This window comes from Malaclemys terrapin, chromosome 13, assembly GCF_027887155.1.
Source record: "Malaclemys terrapin pileata isolate rMalTer1 chromosome 13, rMalTer1.hap1, whole genome shotgun sequence".
Classification (NCBI taxonomy): domain Eukaryota; kingdom Metazoa; phylum Chordata; order Testudines; family Emydidae; genus Malaclemys; species Malaclemys terrapin.
Window position 1 is genome coordinate 37865255 of NC_071517.1, and position 20328 is coordinate 37885582.

The 20328-nt window shown below is 54.3% G+C and overlaps 1 protein-coding gene and 1 long non-coding RNA gene across 3 annotated transcripts; one reads left to right on the plus strand and one right to left on the minus strand.

Annotated features, from left to right (window-relative positions):
• On the minus strand, positions 1 to 14658 carry LOC128847264 (uncharacterized). 2 transcript variants are annotated; one of them, XR_008446881.1, is made up of 4 exons: positions 14566 to 14658; positions 7672 to 7753; positions 7128 to 7285; positions 1 to 2579 (listed from the first exon to the last, which is right to left on the minus strand). It is a non-coding gene; the product is annotated as an uncharacterized LOC128847264 (long non-coding RNA). The 2 variants fall into 2 exon arrangements; XR_008446880.1 differs by having other exon boundaries at positions 7672 to 7756.
• Positions 1685 to 7064, plus strand: LOC128847226 (zinc finger protein 420-like). Its single transcript, XM_054046594.1, has 4 exons — positions 1685 to 1756; positions 2314 to 2440; positions 3386 to 3499; positions 3801 to 7064. Exons 1-4 carry the CDS (start codon positions 1733 to 1735, stop codon positions 5840 to 5842), a joined length of 2307 nt encoding a protein of 768 aa, XP_053902569.1. The 5' UTR covers positions 1685 to 1732; the 3' UTR covers positions 5843 to 7064.
• Positions 14659 to 20328: the final 5670 nt, after the last annotated feature.

A 20328-nucleotide genomic window follows, 5' to 3' on the forward strand; every position in this document is an offset into this window, starting at 1 on the left:
GCCAGTAGAACAGAAGGTTTATTAGACAACAGGAACACGGTCTAAAACAGAGCTTGTAGGTACAGAGAACAGGATCCCTAAGTCAGGTCCATCTTGGGGCCAGGGAGCCCAGAGCCCCATCTGGCCTCCCTCCATTTCCCCAGCCAGCTCCAAACTGAAACTCTCCAGCCCCTCCTCTGGCCTTTGTCTCTTTCCTGGCTAGGAGGCCACCTGATCTCTTTGTTCTCCCAACAGTTTCAGTTGGCACCTTTGCAGGGGAGGGGCCAGGCCATCAGTTGCCAGGAGACATGGTGTCAGCCATTCTCTATGCAGACAGCATCACACTGGCCCTCTAAGGCTCTGCAATAATCACACACCCTTATGCCACCACCTAGATACTTAAGAAATGCATAGGGGAAACTGAGGCACCCGCACAGTATTCAGAGAAAACATTAAGAACATTCCCACTTTGTCACAACACCCTGCTCCTAATTTATTATTTTCAGACACACTCATGGTTTTGGGGTCTGTCTCCTGAGTGTTTGGGGCTGCCCAGGGCCCTGCTCTGATTTCTGGGCAGGATTCAGGTGTCAGACCGGAGTCACTGCTGGCTCTGGCAGGGGGTGCGTGCGGATGGGCCACTGGGATCAGCTTTTGCCTGCCTGTCCCTGGGGCAGCACAGGGAGGCTCAGTCATTAGCTGCTGCCACCAGAGGGCTCTGGCTATTGCTCAGGGAGAGGAGGAGGCTGGTGCGTGTCTCTCTCTGTTCCTGATATTAGAGCCCTTGAATTGAGCTGCCTGGGTCAGCTGCTGCTGCCTCCTCTACCTGAGAGCCCAGACTGTGAGACTGCTGCTCCCCAGTGGGGTCTGTGCCAGGGACAGACCTTCATTAAAGCCCCTGCTGGGCCCAGTCTGGGTGAGCACTTTCTCAAGTGGCTGGAACTAGTCCCCTGGGGCAGCCCCGGGCTCTGCCCACACCAACCGCTGAGCCAGAGCCTGTAGGTGACTGGGAGAGACCCAGGGGAAAGGGCCTGGGCCGAGCAGGAAAGTGACTCTGCACAAAGGGCCCCTTTCAGGGACCTGCAGCTGGTGAGTTTATACCGGGGGGGGGGGAGGGGCTCCCCCGTGTCTGCGGCTCCCAGAGTTGTTGCCCCCAGTGACACAGCCAGGCTCACGCTGGAGAGCAAGTGCCCATGGGAACAGGACAGGCACCAGTTCTCCCAGGCAGAAGGGAGAGGGACAGAGACAGGAAGGGGAGGAGCGAGACCGAAAGGGGCAGCAGGAGCAAGAAGTGGGGAGGGAGGTTCCCAGCCCTGCCTGGATCCATTCCCTGCATCCCCCTGGGCCGACTGACTCTCCTGGGAACAAGGGGAGGAGCTGACAGAGGAAAAGCCGGTCCCAGCAGCGCCCTGCCCTCCGGGCCAATGTCAGGGGAAATCCCCCAAAGTGGTTCCTTTCATTCTGCTTTTCTAGTATTTGTCTTTTAAACCCGGGAGGGTTTAAAAGTGTCTCAGGGATTCAGTGCTGGGAGGGGCCGGGTCTGTGTTGGAATAAAGTGACTGAGGGTTTTCCCAGCATGGCAGAGAGCAGAGTGTCTGTCTGCAGGGAGAGAGCCTGGGGGGAATCGGGGTGTGAAATGGATTCAATCCCCTTCTGAAACCTCCCGCATCGCCCCTCTCGCCCTGACAGGCTGAGGAATCACATCCACGTTTCACTCCAGATCGTCCCATCTTCCAGGGGACAGGGAAGGGAAATGGCTGTGATGGAGCCAGCTCAGGTAAGGGATTTTCATGGAGGTGCAGGGGGGATTTGCTAGCGGGGAGGGGCAGGAAACACACAGGGGGAGGCAGGGATGGGACAGGGTGTGATAAACCTGCTGGGACAGGTTCAACTTGAAGCCTGATTTTTCTGAACCGACCCATTGGCGGGTGGGGGAAGGGGGAGACATTCCCCCATTTCTGATACAGGAAACACCCCCCTGGGCAGGGCTGGGAAAACTGACCAGACTCCCAGTGCTGCAGCCTCACCCCACTGGCCACAGACTGCTGTGAAATACGAAGGGAAGCTGTTGGGATTCCTGTCCCTGTCCCCGGCTCAGAGCTCTGCTTCCTGCATCAGCCTGTGGCTGGCAGGCGTGTGGTAAATGAGAAGACCCTGCCCTGCCCCCATCTGCTGGGGGAACAAGGAGCTCTCACCTTCTCCCCACCCCCTGAAGCCTCCTGGCTGCTCTGAGCAGGGTGCGGGTGGGATTCTGCTTCTCTGGGCCTCCTCCCCTGTGACTAGTGGGATTGTAGCTGGGGCAGCAGGCGCTGAGTGGGGGAACTGATGTTTCAGATGCCGGTGACCTTCGAGGAGGTGGCTGTGTATTTCACCGAGGGACAGGGGGCTCTGCTGGACCCCAGGCAAAGAGCTGTCTACAGGGACGTCATGCAGGAGAACTATGAGATGGTGACCTCGCTGGGTAAGGGATTTCTGGGCCCTCAGCTATTAGAAGCTGTGGGGTCTGCGTGTCTGAATCTGGTCAGGTTCTTCCCTGGTCCGTTGCATTGGCAGGGAGGGTCGCGTAGTCCACATCTCCAGTGTGAGAGACACTCCATACCCTATTCAAGGAAACAAGGGAGTCAGAAACCTAATGGACAGGCTAATTCATCCCCATCTTGCCAGCTTTCAAGGAGCCAGAAGCAGGGTATTGTTCTGCCTGTATTATTTCTCCTTCACACACCGTTCACCTTCCTTCCTGGGACTAGCTCCATCCATGGGGAAGGTTCTAGGTTCTGCAGCTTTGGAAATAGGCAGCAGTTTAACACCCGAGCTGTGTCTATGTCAGCAAGTCCCCCAGAGCGCATCTACCCTGAGACCTCCTAGTGAGGGCGTGACAACATCCCCGCCCCCCCATTGTCATCTGCTCCTAATGGGTCTGAGTTACCACAATCCCATGTAGGGTCAGGTTAAACTCAGGGAACGTTCCTTGTGAAAAATACTCTACCAAGACTCCATGCATCCTGACCTTGCATGATTTACCACATGCAACTATTAGGCAGCTAGTTTAAAACAAACAAAATGAAGTGTTTCTTCACATAACGCACAGTCAACCTGTGGAACTCTTTCCCAGAGGATGTTGTGAAGGCCAAGATTATAACAGGGTTAAAAAAAAAAAACTAGATAAGTTCATGGAGGACAGGTCCATCAATGGCTATTAGCAAGGATGGGCAGGGATGCTGTCCCTAGACTCTGTTTGCTAGAAGCTGGGAATGGATGACAGGGGATGGATCACTTGATGATCACCTATTCTGTTCATTCTGTGTGGGGCACCTGGCATTGGCCACTGTCAGCAGACAGGATACTAGGCTAGATAGACCTTTGGTCTGACCCAGTCTGGCCCTTCTTATGTTCACCCTCTGAGCAGGATTTCACGTTCCCAAACCTGAGCTGATCGCCCAGCTGGAACGAGGGGAAGAGCCGTGGGTCCCAGATCTCCAGGCCTGGGAGGAAATAGAGAGCCCGAGAGGCACCTGCACAGGTGAGGAATGAGGGAAACCGAGACAGAAACATCTGGTGAGTGAAGGAAAAACCTGGGACTCCCAAAATGTGCTGTGAGCGAGAGCCCTCAGTTCTGCCCCATCTCACCTAAGTGAGGGCTGCGGTCAGCAGGTGTCAGAGCATCAAGGCAAATATCAGTCACGGTGGGATGTGGTGGCAGAATCCAATGTCTCCATCTCCCCAGCAGTCACTGTGTTGTGTTTTCCCTCTTTGCTATTCCCCTTTCTGTCCTTTCTCCCCAGCACAGGCAGTGACTCCTGTCTGGATTCCCTTTCTCCCAGCAGGTGATAGGACAGTGAGTGAGAACAAGGAGGAGAATCAACAGGAGGAAGGTCCTGAGCAAGTGGAATCGCAGGAGAGGTTTTTGAGAAGAGCTGAATGGAATTTTTCCCAGAGCTTGGAACAGGGAGAAGCCTGGGGAGATCGACACAGATCAGAGATGCAGCTGGGAAACTATCCCAGGAACAAACTGGATGAATCCACTAAATGTGGCGGAGGATGTAAGGATCTCAAGGAAACCACAATGCAGCAGACAAGTCACAATGAAGAGAAACCCTACAAATGCCTTGACTGTGGGAAACTATTCCATTTCAGTGCAAACCTTCTTACACATTGGAGAACCCACACAGGAGAGAACTTCTATAAATGCGTAGACTGTGGGAAAAACTTCAGTAAGAAGTCATTTCTTATTCTACAGCAGAGACTGCATATGGGAGAGAAACCTTATAAATGCCTTGAGTGTGCAAAAGTTTTCACTGTGCCATCGGCCCTTATTAGATGTGAGAGAACCCACACAGGGGAGAAACCCTATAAATGCATGGACTGTGGGAAAACTTTTGGTCAGAGTTCAGACCTTATTAAACATAGGAGAATCCACACAGGAGAGAGACCTTATAAATGCTTTGAGTGTGGGAAAAATTTCATTCGCCGCTCACACCTTATTAAGCATCAGAGAACACACAGAGGTGACAAACCCTATAAATGCCTCGACTGTGGGAAAAGTTTCTTTGACAGAACAAAACTTACTAGACATCAGGCAATCCACACAGGAGAGAGACCGCATAAATGCTTAGACTGTGGGAAAAGCTTCATTCAGAAGTCACAATTTATTATACACCAGAGAGTGCACACAGGAGAGAGACCCTTTAAATGCTGTGAGTGTGGGAAAAGTTTTATTCAGAAATCACAGCTTATTACACATCAACGAACCCACACAGGAGAGAGACCTTATAAATGCCTTGAGTGTGGGAAAAGTTTTATGCAAAGTTCATCTCTTATTCAACATAGGAGAATCCACAAAGGAGAGAGACCCTATAAATGCCTTGAGTGTGGGAAAAATTTTATGGAACGTTCATCCCTTGTTAAACATAGGAGAATCCACACAGGAGAAAGACCCTATAAATGCCCCGAGTGTGGGAAAAGTTTTATGGAAAGTTCATCCCTTACTAAACATAAGAGAATCCACACAGGAGAAAGACCTTATAAATGCCTTGAGTGTGGGAAAGATTTCATTCGTAGCTCACACCTTATTAAGCATCAGAGAACACATAGAGGCGACAAACCCTATAAATGCCTCGATTGTGGGAAAAGTTTAGTTGACAGAACAAACCTTACTAGACATCAGGCAATCCACACTGGAGAGAAACCCCATACATGCTTGGACTGCGGGAAAAGCTTCATTCAGAAGTCACAACTTATTCTACACCAGAGAGTGCACACAGGAGAGAGACCCTTTAAATGTCTTGACTGTGGGAAAAGTTTTAGTGAGAGCTCAAAGCTTACTAGACATCAGAGAACCCATACAAGAGAGAGAACCTATGGATGCCTTGAGTGTGGGAAAAGATTTATGCAAAGTTCATCCCTTATCAAACATGGGCGAATCCACACAGGAGAAAGACCCTATAAATGCCTCGACTGTGGGAAAGGTTTTATTGCAAGTTCAGCCCTTACTAAACATAGGAGAATCCACACAGGAGAAAGACCCTATAAATGCCTTGAGTGTGGCAAAACTTTCAGTCAGCGCTCACATCTTACTCAACATGGGAGAACGCACACAGGAGAGAAACCCTACAAATGCCCTGAGTGTGGGAAAAGTTTCAGTTTCAAATCAGGCCTTAATATGCATCAGAAAACCCACATAGGAGAGAAATCCCATAAATGCTTGGACTGTGGGAAAACTTTCAGTCAGCGCTCATACCTTACTAAACACAGAAGAATCCACACAAGAGAGAGACCTTATAAATGCCTTGACTGTGGGAAAAGCTTCAGTAAGACTTCAGAGCTTACCAAACATCAGAGAAGCCACAAAGGTGAGAGACACTAGGAATAGCTTGACTGCAGGAAAAGATTCAATTTGACTTCACGCTTCAGTGACCCACACAACAGAGAGACCTTGAATGTGGGGGAAGCTTCATTTGATGCTCCCAGAGTATTAGGCATCTGCAAATCCGCACAGGGAAGAAACCTCTGAGATGTTCTCAGTGTGGGACATGGTCCAAGTGGAGCTAACACCATGATGGACATCAGAGACTCCTCCACACAGCAGGGAAATTCTCTCAGGGGCCTGACTGGGGCCGGCCATGGTGACAAACCCATTTCCTTGTTCCCACACACAGCAGGGGCATTTGGCTCCCAAGGATCCAGCAACCGCTGAGCATCAATTGGTCAGTGACCCTCTGGCTCTGCCTGGTCTCAGCAAACCCCAGGCAGAGGAGGAGAAGCCCCGATCAGCCCCTCCCCCCTGCTGCAGCCCTGGCTGCTGAGCTGATGGGCCAAAGGTGGGGGAAGGGAGAGAGAGAAACTCCTCCAGCCGCTCCCTCTGCCTGGCTGAAGTTCCCCATCTGCATGGACGGTGGGTGAACGTGCCCTTTGGGGGAGGCTAGCCCCTGGCCCATCCTCCTCTGCCTGAGGCCCTGCCACTTCTGCTCCAGCAGGCAGGAGGGGGCCTAGTGGAGTGTGGGCGGGGCCATGCTAGGGTGTTTCGGGAGGCATGGCCTCCCCCAGCTTACTATACCCGCCGCCCATGCCCCTCTCCCTTCCCTTCCCAGCCGGGATTCCCCCTGCCATGGAGACGAGGTGAAGGACCTTTGGGCCAGGCCCCACCTTCACTCTAGACACCTGTTCCCACCCCCTAGCTCTTGGACTGGGCTCCCCCACTTACCTGGGGCTGTTCCCTGCAGGGCGAGTGTCCGTGGGAGCTGGTAACTCCTCCCCTCCCTGAATCCCCCAGGGTGCTGGGCTCTGGGGCATCAACAGTTAAGGTACCAAGGCGATGGGTTATGGGGACGACACTGGGGATTGAATGGCTGCGGGAGCTGGGAAGCAGGGGGAGCTGGGTGCTGGGGCTATCGAGTGTTTGGTGCTCATGGGATAAGAGGTGAGGGAGAGCACAGGGGCAGAGAGGTGCTGCCTCATCACTCACCCCCTCTGCCCCTTCTCCCTGCCCCCTCTGTATTCAGACAGCACCATTAGAAGAGATGGTTGGTTGGGATTTAGCTTTTATTTCTTGGTTTGAAAAGAATAAAGTAGAATTTAGTTTCTCAAACTCCCAGCGTCCCTTGTCTTCAATAATGGGGGGGGGGGGAGAGAATGGTCTTTAATGGACTCACTCAGACGCTGTCTGGCTGTCACACATTGATGCAGCTGGGGAAAAGGCTGGTATTCTGGGGTGTATTAACGTGAGTGTTGTAGGAGGTCGTTGTCTCGCTCTGCTCTGCACTGCGGTTAGCTGAGCTGGAGTCCTGTGTCCAATTCTGGGCACCCCACACTTTAGGAAAGATGAAGACAAATTGGATTGAGTCCCGAGGAGAGCAACAGAAAATGATCAAAGGTTTAGAAAACCTGACCTGCAGGGGATGGTTAAAAAAAGTGGGTCTATTAGTCTTGAGAAAAGCAGACTGGGGATGGCCTGCAGACATGTTAGGGGCTTTTATACAGAGACTGGGGATCAGTTGTGCTCCATGGCCACTGAAGGGAGGATGAGAGGTAAAAGTGTTAAGCTGCAGCAAGGATGATTTAGGTTAGAGATTAGAAAAACTTTCTAACCATACGGGTACTTAAGCTTTGGAATAGCTTCCAAGGGTGCTTGTGCAATCCCCAGCACTGGAGGTGGTTGTTTGTTTGTTTGTTTTTTAAGCCCCTTGGTCACCATACCTGAGCTCCACACACTGCAGGTTCCGGCTGTGATGTTTTTTCGGCCAGTTCTGCCCTGCCACACCTGGAGCAAATGCTCCATCTGCTGGAGGAATTAAAAGGCAGCGAATTAGCTCAGTTGGCAAGTGGTGATGAAGGTGAGCAGACGAGCAGAGCAGAGCAAAACCAAACCTAAAGGCTCTGGTGCAGCTGCCCAAAGGGGTCCTCTGTATGGAAAGCGAGGACCCTCTGCATAGACAAGGAGAAAGGGAAGTATTCTGTGGCCCTGGACAGTGGCGACTCCCTATTGCTTCCTTGGGATTTGGATTTTCCTATCAGGTGAAGGACTTGGACTGAGGTGACCCCAGGGTAGGAGACGAGAGGAAGAGGCCCAGGGAGGACAGACTTAAGTAGTCTTGGTTGCCAGGTCACTGGTAGCTAAAAGGGCCTTGAGTCGGATCTCGGTAGAGTGGGAGGGCCCGGGCTCCCCTTCCTACGACCCCCTTGGCTGTCTGGGGTTGTGACTATGACCACTAGGCCACGCTTCCCAAACAGACCCTGAGTGCAAACCATTATTGTCCTTCTGTAGTGTCTAACCCCTCTCCATGGGACACTCAGAAATTCCCAGGTAAGCTGTCCCCAAAGGGACAACACCAGCTTGTTCGATTCAATTGAGGATCAGCACCAATGTAACATCACAGCACTGAGATATATTTGTAGTGAAAACAAACAGGAGTTTATCAACAAAGACTAAGATTTAACCGTGTGACTTTATCTGATAAAATATGACTATGTAGATCATTGTTGCAACTACTGTTATGTAATTGCAACAAATCTTGTACAAAGTGTGTCAAGGAAGGTGTCAATAGAATGCAAGAGAAGCAAGTCTTGGCCCAGCTGGAAAAAGAAGCCAAAGCGAGAGCCAAGCAAGTTGAAGAAAGAGCCAGAGAAGCTGACAGGATGCGTATGGAACGGCTGGCTGCTGAGCAGAGGGTTCACCAGATGCAACAAGAAACTGCCAGACTTAAGCTCCAAATCAAAAAAGCAATGGAAGAAGAGCAGAACCTGTATCATCTTGGAAGTCCAGTTTATAACAATGTTGGTATGCTGTTTGATCATGATGGATATGTTTACTCAGGGGGATGTCATAACCCAGTCCTAAAGTGAGTATGAATGTGACTCTTCTGTGTTATCTGTAACTAACAGGGAGATATGTGGATACCTGAGCACTCGGTTGTTGCATGGGGCTCTCCACACTTCAGACCCGCTGCGCATACTCAAGGAGGTAGGGGCAGTCTTATCCCCCACCTCTCGGGTATTCCTTGAGCGGATCCTGCGAGAGGGTGCTCCCTGCACACCCCTCACCCCAGGCCCTCCGGACCTTTTCATCAGGTCCCTGTCCTGTGAGCCCCCTCTCCTCCATAACCTGATCCGGCTGCGCATCCTTGCTTCTGAACAACGCTGAGGGAACAACTTTACAAGCTCATGCTCCACATGTTTCACTTCCTTACCCTCGTGTTCTGCTCCGCTACCAGGGGGTGGGACTTTCTACCACCTGTAGAGGGTGAGGAACCCCGGTGAACCAGCCTATATTCCTGCCTGCTCCCACAGCCCACCATGAATATCGGTTGGAGGCTCCTTCATGGAGCCGTGAGCACGGGTGTGTACCTGGCACAGTTCATCCCTATTCCCAACACCTGTCCCCTTTGCAGGTGAGGGAGAACCTGGTGCATACCTATCTAGAATGTGCCAGGTTGCAGCCCCTCTTCCGGCTCCTCCTGAACCTCCTCTTGAGGTTCTGGCTGCACTTTACCCCACACCTCTTCATATATTCACACCCTGTCCATGGCCCCACGAAGCCATGAGACCCCGTCAACGTCCTCCTGGCACTGGCCAAAGTGGCCATTTACAATGCCAGGGGGAAGATGCTGGATGAGTGGGCACTCTGCGACTGTGGGGCCTATTTCAGTTCCTCCCTTGTCTCACACATCCGAGCAGAGTTCCTCTGGGCATCGCCTGCTGGCTTTGAGGAGCAGTAGGTGCTGTCTGGGGTTCTCCCAGTGTTCCCCTCTGGATCCTTAGTTCTGAACCTATGACCCTCAATCCCATCCCTGTTATCCCTTAGTTGTCCCCGAATTCAGTTGGGTCCTGGGGTCCAGTGGTTCCTCCCGCAAGGCTAGGGGAGGCACCCACCCACTGTAATGGGTTAGATCACAGAAACCCCCTAGGAGCTGCCACCTCAGGGCCGGCTCCAGGCACCAGGTGCTTGGGGCGGCCAATTGAAAGGGGCGGCACGTCCGGGTCTTCAGCAGCAATTCGGCGGCAGGTCCCACAGTCCCTCTCGGAGGGAAGGACCGGCTGCTGAATTGCTGCCGAAGAATGAAGCGGTGCGGTAGAGCTGCCGCTGAAGTGCTTTATATAGATATAGATATATTTTTTTTCCCCCGCCGCTTGGGGTGACAAAAAAGCTGGAGCCGGCCCTGTGCCACCTGATGTGCCAAGACTACTTCTGCTCCTGCTTTCCTGCCCTTGCAACTTAGGACTCCAGCACCCTGTCTTGTTGAGCCAGACACGCCAGTCTGCTCCAACACAGACCCAGGGTCTGAACCACGTGCCCAAAAGCTTAACTGAAAGCAAATTACAGAAGTGTTCCTGTCTTTAACACTCAGATGCCCAACTCCTAATGGGGTCCAAACCTCAAATAAATCCGTTTTACCCTGTATAAAGCGTATACAGGGTAAATTCATAAATTGTCCGCACTCTATAACACTGATGGAGAGAGATGCACAGCTGTTTGCTCCTCCCCAGGTATCAATACATACTCTGCGTTAATTAATAAATAAAAAGTGATTTTATTAAATACAGAAGGTAGGATTTAAGTGGTTCCAAGTAGAAACAGACAGGACAAAGTGAATTATCAAGCAAAATAAAATAATACATGCAAGTCTAAGTCTAGTACAGTAATAAAAACTCAATATAGATAAAATCTCACCCTCGGAGATGTTTCAATAAGTTTATTTCACAGACTGCACACCTTTCTAGTCTGGGCACAATCCTTTCCCCTGGTACAGCCCTTGTTCCAGCTCAGGTGGTAGCTAGGGGATTTCTCATGATGGCTGCCTCCCTTTGTTCTGTTCTACCCACTTTTCTTGCTGCCACAGCCTCCTGGGCTGTGATGGGGGGGGGCACAAAGCTGCTGCCCCCTCCCTTGGGGCTGCCAGCAGGGGTTCAGCCCTGCCTCTTTCTGGAGCCTCAAACGCTGGAGGAGCAGGCAGCTGGCGTGAGTTCCCATCTTGTCGGGGGCGGTGGGGCTCGGGTTTCTGGATTCAGCTTTGGGGTGACAGGCAGCAGGTTCCAGCCATGGGGCTTTGGGCTCCTGCCCTGGGCTCAGCCCTCCCCCGCCCACCCATCGCTCCTGGCCCCCGTTGCCACCTCCAGCCCCAGGCTCCGGTTGTACGGCAGCAGGCTCTGGACCTCTGCTGCAGGGTTTGGGCCCTGGTTTCACCACTACCCCTATTGCCGCTGGGCCCCACTGCCGCCCTACCCACTTCCTATCTCAGGCTTAATTTTCCCTCCAGTTTGCTGGGTCTGTGTAAGTCTGCTGTAAAAAGTGATATTTGTATGTTTGTTAATCATTTTTCGCTGCCTCCTAGCAAGTCTGCTGCTGTGAAACGTGCTATTAACAAACGTACAAACATCACTTTTCACAGACGCAGACTTACTAGCTAGCAAATCTTTTAAATAAAAAGCAAGCAAAAAAGCAAAAGAAACAACAATTAACAAAAGACAAGAACATGCGAAGCACCTTATTTCTGACAGGTTTCAGAATGGTAGCCGTGTTAGCCTGTATCAGCAAAAACAATGAGGCGTCCTTGTGGCACCTTAGAGACTAACTAATTTATTTGTGCATAAGCTTTCTTGGGTTAGAACCCACTTCATCGGATGCATGGAGTGAAAATACAGGAGCAGGTATAAATACATGAAAGGCTGGAGGGTTGCTTTACCAAGTGTGAGGTCAGTCTAATAATAATTTCCCCCTACTGTTACTCACACCTTCTTGTCAACTGTATGTAATTGCCCACTCTCTTACCACTTCAAAAGTTATTTTTCCTCCCTTGGTATCCTGCTGTTAATTGATTTATCTCATTAGACTGACTTCACACTGACTAGCCCACGAAAGCTTATGCCCAAATAAATTTGTTAGTCTCTACCGTGCCACAAGGACTCCTCGTTGTTTTCACCTTATTTATGTTTCTATTCTGTGTAGGTCCACTACAGAATAGAGGCAATTGTACACTATTTTTATTATGGAGACTGCAAAACAAACCCAACATTAATAAATTACCAGGATATGGGCACGGATATGTGCATATTTATTTGTTTATCCTAAAGTTAATTATCAGGAAAAATTGTCAGAGTAGCCACCAGCAAGAGCTGGTGGCCGTGCTCTGAGGCTACCAAAAAATTATAGTGCGAACCCCTGCACTAGAGAGCTTACAGTGGTGCAGCTGCATCAGTAGCCTAAGAGTGGTGTCTAATATCTTGATCTGTTTCTGGCCTAGCAAAATGAGACCCTGCCCTTAACTCAGTGGCACTGGTCTGTTTCGATGGCTGCATCTGATCAATTCCAACATTGCAGGGGATTGTCTGGGCGCCCATCAGGAGAAGGTGGATGATTTTGGTGACAATTGGAAAACGATGAGGGGGAAATAGGGGACAATCCTGAATGGGCAGAGCACCTGTCCCTGACCCAGAGCAACAGGAGCTTTGCTGCCGACATCCAGGTGCCCGATGGGGAGCTGCAGTCAGTGCCCACATGGGGGAGCCAGCTGGGAGAGGGGCAGAGGGGATCCCCGGGAAGAACCCAGGGACAAAACACGGACAGCACCATGACCCGAGCGAGGGGAGCAGAGCTGGTAGCTCCAGTCCAAGGCTGGTAGCCAGTGAATGTGGTGTGGAGACAAGAGACCAGCTCTGACTACCTGCTCCCTGTGCCAGTCTGTTACCAGATCACCCCTGACTCCCCATCACCCCTGGATTCTCTGGAACAACCCCATCTCCCTAGAAACTCCCCTTCTCCCCCTGCCCCGGTTTCTGCACGTCTCTTTCTGTCCCGCCATTGATCCTGTGGTTTCTAGGCAGGATGCCTACATAGTGCTGGGAGATGCTACCAGTGCCCAGGGGAAGTGGGGCCCCAGGGGGCAGGGGGCTGCAGAGCGGTGGGTTGATCGCTAGGACCCAGGAGCAGCTGGGAGGCGGCTCTGGGGGGAGCGATCGCTGGGCTCAGTCCCAGCCACAGGAAGTGACTCGCAGCCGCTGCGGTGACTCTGGCTCCCGGCGAGATCCCCGAGCCCCGGCGGCTGGTGCTGGGAGCCCGGAGCCCGGGCTGCAGCCGGGAGAGGGGAATCTCCAGCAGGGCCCTTCCCGCTGCTCCCCAGGAGCCTCTCCCAGGGCAGAGCCCCCAGCCCGGCCAGGCCCCTTCCCGGCCCCGGCCCCTGCCCCAGGGGGCCCCGCTCGGAGGGAAGGTGAGAGAGACCCGCCCCCCCCCCCCCCCGTCACCCCCGGGCTGCAGGGGGGGGTTTGGCCCCAGGCTGCTCCCAGCGGAGCTGGCTGCGATTCCCTGCCCGGGGCCCGGGAAAGCTGCCGCCAGCTCCCGGTGTGTGCGGGGCGGGGGGAGCCAGCCCGGGCCGTGCTGGGGCTGGGACAGCGACACCTGGGTGGTCGGGCGAGGAGCCGGGAGGGGGCTGAAGGTGGGCGGGGGGTGCAGATAAGGGGGGATTGAGGGGGAACAGGGGTGTGTGAGGCCGGGGGCAGGGGCAGGGGTCGGTGATTGCACTGAAGGGAGGTTGGGGCGATGCAGGGTGATCGGGGGCAGAGGGGGGATTATGGGGCTGACGGGAACGAGGCTGGAATGGAGGGAAGACGTGCGGGGGCTCTGGGAGGGACAGGGGGGATGTAGGGAGGGGAGGCTGTATAAAGTGCTGCCCGGTGAAGGGGAGCCCGGGGGCAGGGAGACGGCGGAGGGGTGGGAGAGATACAAGGGAGGCTGCCCTGCCCAGTAGCCAGTGGGGATTTCTTCCCCTACAAATGGTCAAACCAGGGTGACTGTTTGTCCCGAATTGGGCAGGACAGGCCTGAAGTGCCGAGTTCAAGTCCCGGTCCTGGGCTGAATGACTCCAGGACACCATTTGTCCCGGATTCCCGGTGCCGGGGCTCTGCGCCTGCCCGAGGCTCAGGGGCAGCGCCAGCCTGTTCTTCCGGGGATGGGATTGAGGGGGGCCTTAGCCTCCCTTCGCCACGAGCCCCCACTCCTCCTCCTCCCAGTCTGCAGTGGGGAGTCCCAGACCCTCCACCTGCCCTGGGGGGCCGGCAGATAGGCCGGGGGATGCTATCGACATTAGGGTTCCCAGCTTTCTAAATCCAGAAAACTGAACATCTTTGTCCCGCTGCAGCCCCGCACCTTTCGTTGACACCCCGCCCCCCTCACTCCATCCCCCTCCCTCCTTTCTTCACTCTCCCCCACCCTCTCCCCAGCTCATTTTCCCTGCAAGGCCCAAACAGGCGCCGGGAGCTGCAACAGTGTGAATGCGGGAGATGCACACACTTGCCAACACTGAGACTCTTTTTCCACACGCTTTCTCAGGGCCCTACGGGGGAGGTGGCACAGGAGTCCCACAGGGCCCTGAGATAGGCAGTCTCGTGTCAGGGCCGGCCTTAGGGAAAATGGCACCCTGGGTGAACTTGCATTTTGGTGCCCCTGGCCCCCGTGGGCATGGAGCACCCTCACCCCAATTGCCTCCCCACCCTCCCTTCACCCCTAACCCCTGCATTGTACCCCCTTTGTCCCTAACCCCTGCCCCCTCCTGTGCCCCTAAGCTCTGCCTCCCCTTCCTGCACCCACATGGGGAAACTGACCTGGATGCAGAGATGGAGCAGCTGACATTGCTGCTCGCTCCCCCACTGGACTGCAGCTCCTCTGCCCCGGGCCCCTCTAGGGGAGGGGAGCGAGGGCGGGGCTCCTTGCACCCAGGTCATGTTCCCTGCCTGGGCTGCATAAGGAGAGGGCAGGAGAGCAGCAGCTCCTGATGCTCATCTCCTAGCACTGTCTCTTTAAGAAAGCACTCAGGGTCGGTCAGGCACCTGAAGGCTTGTTCAGACACAAGCAGCTGGACCCAGAAAGGCAGCAGCCAGGGGCAGCAGGTTTGTAGAAATGTTGGCCGTACCCAGAATGCCCGGAGCCTGTCCCCCACCTGCCTAAGGCTCTGGGAGGGAGTTTGGGTTGGGGAGAGGGTCTGGGGTGCAGGTTCTGGGATGGAGTTTGGGGGCTGGAGGGGGGGTGGCAAGGTTCCCTCCCAACTCTGAGGTACAGATGTGGGGACCTGCATGAAAGACCCCCTAAGCTTATTTCTACCAGCTTAGGTTAAAAACTTCCCCAAGGCACAAATTCTTCCTTGTCCTTGGACAATACGCTGCCACCACCAAGTGAGTTAGACAAAGATTCAGGAAAAGGACCACTTGGAGTTCTTGTTTCCCCAAAATATCCCCCCAAGCCCCTTCACCCCCTTTCCTGGGGAGGCTTGAGAGTAACCAAGGTGAGCACAGACCCTTGGGTTTTAGGACACTAAAAACCCAATCAGATTCTTAAACACAGAACTTTTATTATAAAGAAAAAAAGTAAAAGAAACACCTCTGTAAAATCAGGATGGAAAGTAATTTTACAAGGTAATAAGAGTTAAAACACAGAGGATTTCTCTCTAGGCAAACCTTTAAACTTACAAAAAAACAGGAATAAACCTCCCTCTTAGCGTATGGAAAACTCACAAGCTAAAACAAAAGATACTCTTAACACATTTTCTTGCTATTACTTACATCTAATATTACAGAAATAGTATCATTTCATTAGGAACTGGATTACTTGCTTAGTTTCTCCCTTTGTCTCTGAGAGAACACTCACAGAGCACAAAACAAAGCCTCTCCCGCCCCCCCCACATTTGAAAGTATCTTCTTTCCCCATTGGCCGCTCTGGTCAGGTGCCAACCAGGTTATCTGAGCTTCTTAACCCTTTACAGGTAAAGAAGGGATTTTATGCTATCTTTAGCTGCATGTTTATGACAGGGAGTGTGGGAAAAGGGGGGGAATGCAGTCTCTGGGAGGGGGTGGGGGAGTGTGGCGCTTACCTGGAGCTCCTAGGCAGGGAGGGCCGGGGGTCTCCACGCGCAGCTACCCCCAGGCACTGCCCCCGCAGCTTCCCATTGGCCGGAGGGTCGCTTGGGGTGGGACACAGACCCACCCAGGGGCTGCGGGGAGGGGCTGGCAGCCATGTGGAGTGAGCAGGCAGGAAGCCACTTGGCTCCCTTGCCCTGCCGGTGGTGAGTGGTGGTCCCGGGCTGTTTTAAATGGCCCAGAGGATGTTGGGGCGAGGCGCTCGGGGGCAGAAGGTGGGGCCAAGGGAGAGACCTGGCTTCATACAGTGCCGGAGCCTGGGCACCACGGGCCCATAGAACTCGCCGCCCATGGCAGCAGCACACACAGATTCCCCCTGTCCTGTCACCCCAGCTTAGTGGAAATCGGGTACATGGGAGCGGGACACCCTGACATCAGCCTCCCCCCACCCCGCACAGCAGAGAGGAAGACGCTCCCAGTCGAGAGGCCGGGGGCTCCGGGGAGGAAGGAGGCGGTGGCTGCACATGGCAGTGGAGCATGGGGGAGGAGGGGCACCCCTGCTCCTGAGAAGTCACCTAGCTCGGCTGGTCATCCAACTGCCCCTTGCAGCTCAGGTCCCTTCTCCCCTCTCACCCACAAGACCAGCCCTGGTCTCGTTCTCCTCCCCTCCCCTCCAGCAGCCCCATTCCCAGCACTCGGAGACGAGGATCTATACCTCGAACTCATGGGTGCTGGCGATGGGGCCACAGACCGCGGGGTCGCTGCAGGGGCACGTGCCGTAGCTGGAGCCCAGCCACAGGGGGAGCGCGAGGAGAAGAGGGCCGGCAGCAGCGGGAGAAGCGCGCGCCATGATCCCTCGACAGCCGCCTGCTGAGCGCTCACAAGTGGGGCTTGTTCATCCCCTGCCCTGACCCAGCCGGCCACTGGAAGCTGCGCCTGTGGGCGGGAGATGGGGGCAGTGCGCAGAACCCCCTGGCCGTCCCTAAGCCTAGGAGCCGGACATGCTGGCTGCTTCCCAGGAGCAGCGTGGCGCAGAGGCTAGCAAGGAGTCTGCCAGCCCCACTGCGCGGCACCAGTCTACGGCCGGCTAGTGGTGCTGACTGGAGTCTCCAGGATCCCTTTTCGACCGGGTGTTCTGGTCCAAAATCAGACACCCTAATCGGCACTCCAGCCCCCTGCCAAGGGCAGGTGGAGGGTCCGTGGCTCCTTGCAGTGGCCCGGGCTCCCTGTGCAGGTGTTATCACGGCCCAGCTTCCGGTCTGGCCAGGGGCAGGGCCTCAGGAGAAAGAGGAGGAGCAGGGGGCATGGCCTCATGGAGAGGAGGGGTGGGGCTCCTTCACATGTCCTACTTTTGCCTTTAGAAAAGGTGGTCACCCAGAGATGGGGGCGGGCAGGAGATTTACCCCGAAAGGCTGAGAATTTACCAGGCAAATGTCCACCCAAAATCCCCCCCACACGCACACACCCCCTGCTTTCAATTTCATATTTGTGTTTAAAGACAATCTCCTTATTTGCGGGGGTCTGACTCCTGGGATGACAGCACTGAACAGGGGCTGGTCTGATTTCTGCGCAGGATTCGATGTCCAACCAGAGTCACTGCTAGACACAAGGAGTAGAATTGGGGTTTGGTTCGGGTACAGTGGCAGTCGATGTATTCGGTTCTGGTTAGGGTTCGGGTTGGGAGTGAGCCCTGTGGCTTGCTTCAGTGTGGAACTGAATTTGGGGCATGGGGCCTGCCTCAGGTGGAGCAATTGGAGGGAGGAGCTGCTCTAAGGGGTGGGGACGGGTAAGAGGAGGCCTGTCTAAGTTGAAGAAGAATTGAGCAGCCTTTTTCCTTGGGCTTGAAGAGTTAATGTTAACATCTGGGACAGGGAGCCCCCACGTCTCTCCCCTTCCTCCCTGCTCCTGTGGGCTGCCCCCTTCTCTTCTCCTACTGGGACAGGCCGTTCCAGTAGCAATCACATGCCTGGGGGTTGTTTTGGTGTCTTGTTTATAATGAGTGAGATCAGAGTAGGTTTTATTTTATTTTGTCAAATATTGAGCAGAAAAATTGCTGAAACTTCATTTCAACTGGTAGCCATTTTTTTCCAAGTTCAATTCAGATTCAGGTTCACTGAGGAAGAGGAAAAATAATGGTTTAAGTCTGGTTTCAGTTCAGTTAAGCATATCGGTTCAATCTGGTTCTCTGGTTCTGTTCTGGTGTGAGTCCAGATGGGCAAATGAAATCCACAGCTGCTGAACTGTCCTCATATGGGGGGCTGGTTATTGCTAAGGCAGAGGAGGCTGGTGTCTGTCTCTGTCTGCTCATGATTAAGGCTGTGAGTTTGTCCTGGAGGTCATGGAAGCTAGAAGCTTAGGGAGGGAGATGTCACCGCTTCTGAGAAGCCGGGTAGGGAACCTGGGAGCCCAGCCAGCCCCGCCCCCCAGCACCAGCGGGGGTCCTGGGCTGCTCTCTCCCAAGCACCCGCGGAGCCCTCCGGGCTGCTAACTCCCAGCACCTGCAGTTTCCCCCCCGGGCCACCCCCCTGACCACACACGTACTCCCCAGCACCTATGGCCTCCCCCACAAGCACCCACAGCACTCCCAAGATTTTGTCCGGGGTATAGTACAAGTCGTGGACAGATCATGGGCCGTGAAATTTTGTTGACAGCCTGTGACCTGTCCATCAGTTTTACTAAAAGTATCCGTGACTCTAAGGGAGCCTTACCCATGATATTAGGGCCTGGGAGTTATTGATGCTGCCTCCTGCATTTTGATCTGCACTTTGATTTTGACTGAGCAGCTGCTGCTCCCCCACCAGGGTCTTTGCCAAGGAGAGACCTTCATTAACCCCCCTCTGGGTCCAACAGGGGGGGGGACACAACTTTCCCAGGTGGATGGAGCCTGCAGGTGATAGGAGAGACCTGGGGGAAAGGGCTGGGGCCAGGCAGGAAAATGGCTCTGCAGAAAGGGCCTTTCAGGCACCTGCTGGTGAGTTTGTACCGGAGGGGGAGGGGCTCCCCCATGCCTGCTGGTCCCCGAGCTGCTGCCCCCAGTGTCACAGCCAGGCTCACACTGGAGAGCAAATGCCCATGGGAACGGACAGGCACCAGTTCTCCCAGGCAGAGGGGAGAGGGATGGAGACCGAAAGGGGCAGCAGGAGCAAGAAGTGGGGAGGGAGGTTCCCAGCTCCCAGCCCTGCCCGGATCCATTCCCTGCATCCCCCTGGGCCGACTCACTCTCCGGGGAACAAGGGGAGGAGCTGACAGAGAAAAAGCCAGGTCCTGCCCCAGCCGAGTCAACGCACTGCTGGGGAGACACATTGCCCTCGGGGCCAATGTCAGGGGGAATCCTCCAAAGTGGCTCCTATGATTCTGCTCTTTTCTAGCATTTTTTTCAGAGACTTTGTCCCTGGGGGGGTTTAAAAGTGTCTCAGGGGTTCAGTGCTGGTGGGAGGGGCCGGGTCAGTGTTGTAATAGTGACTGAAGGTTTTCCCAGCATGACAGAGTCCAGGGCATCTGTCTGCAGGGAGAGAGCCTGGGGGGAATCGGGGTGTGAAATGGACTCAAGCCCCTTCTGAAACCTCCCCCATCGCCCCTCTCGCCCTAACAGGCTGAGGAATCACGTCCACATTTTGCTCCAGATTTTCCCGTCTTCAGGAGACTGGGAAGGGAAATGGCTGTGATGGAGCCAACTCAGGTAGGGGATTTTCAGGGGGCTGCAGGGGGGAGTTGCTGTAGAGGGGGAGGGGCAGGAAACACACAGGAGGAGGTGGAGTGGGGACACAGGGTGTGATAAACCTGCTGGGACACATTCAATTTGGAGCCTGATTTTCTGAACAGGCCCATTGGCGGGTTGGGGGAGGAGGGAACATTCCCCCATTTCTGATACAGGAAACACCCCGCTGGGCAGGGCTGGGAAAACTGACCAGACTCCCAGTGCTGGAGCCTGTCCCCACTGGCCAGAGGCTGCTGTGAAATACGAAGGGAAGTTGTTGGGATTCCTGTCCCTGTCCCTGTCCCTGGCTCAGAGCTCTGCTTCCTGTATCAGCCTGTGGCTGGCAGGCGTGTGGGAAATGAGAAGACCCTGCCCTGCTCCGTGTGCTGGGGGGGACAAGGAGTTCTCACCTTCTCCCCATCCCTTGAAGCCTCTTGGCTGCTCTGAGCTGGGTGGGGTGGGATTCTGCTTTTCTGGGCCTCCTCCCCTGTGACTAGTGGGATTGTGGCTGGGGCAGCAGGCGCTGAGTGGGGGAACTGATCTTTCAGATGCCGGTGACCTTCGAGGAGGTGGCTGTGTATTTCACCCAGGGATAGGGGGTTCTGCTGGACCCCGGTCAGAGAACCTTCTACAGGGACATCATGCAGGAGAACTATGAGACAGTGACCTCGCTGGGTAAAGGATTCCTGAGCCTCAGCTATTGGAAGCCGTGGGGTCTGTGTGTCTGAATCTGGTCAGGTTCTTCCCTGGTCAGTCAGATTGGAGGAGGAGGGTCGCATAGTCCACAGCTCCGGTGTGCATAGGCACCGACTCCATGG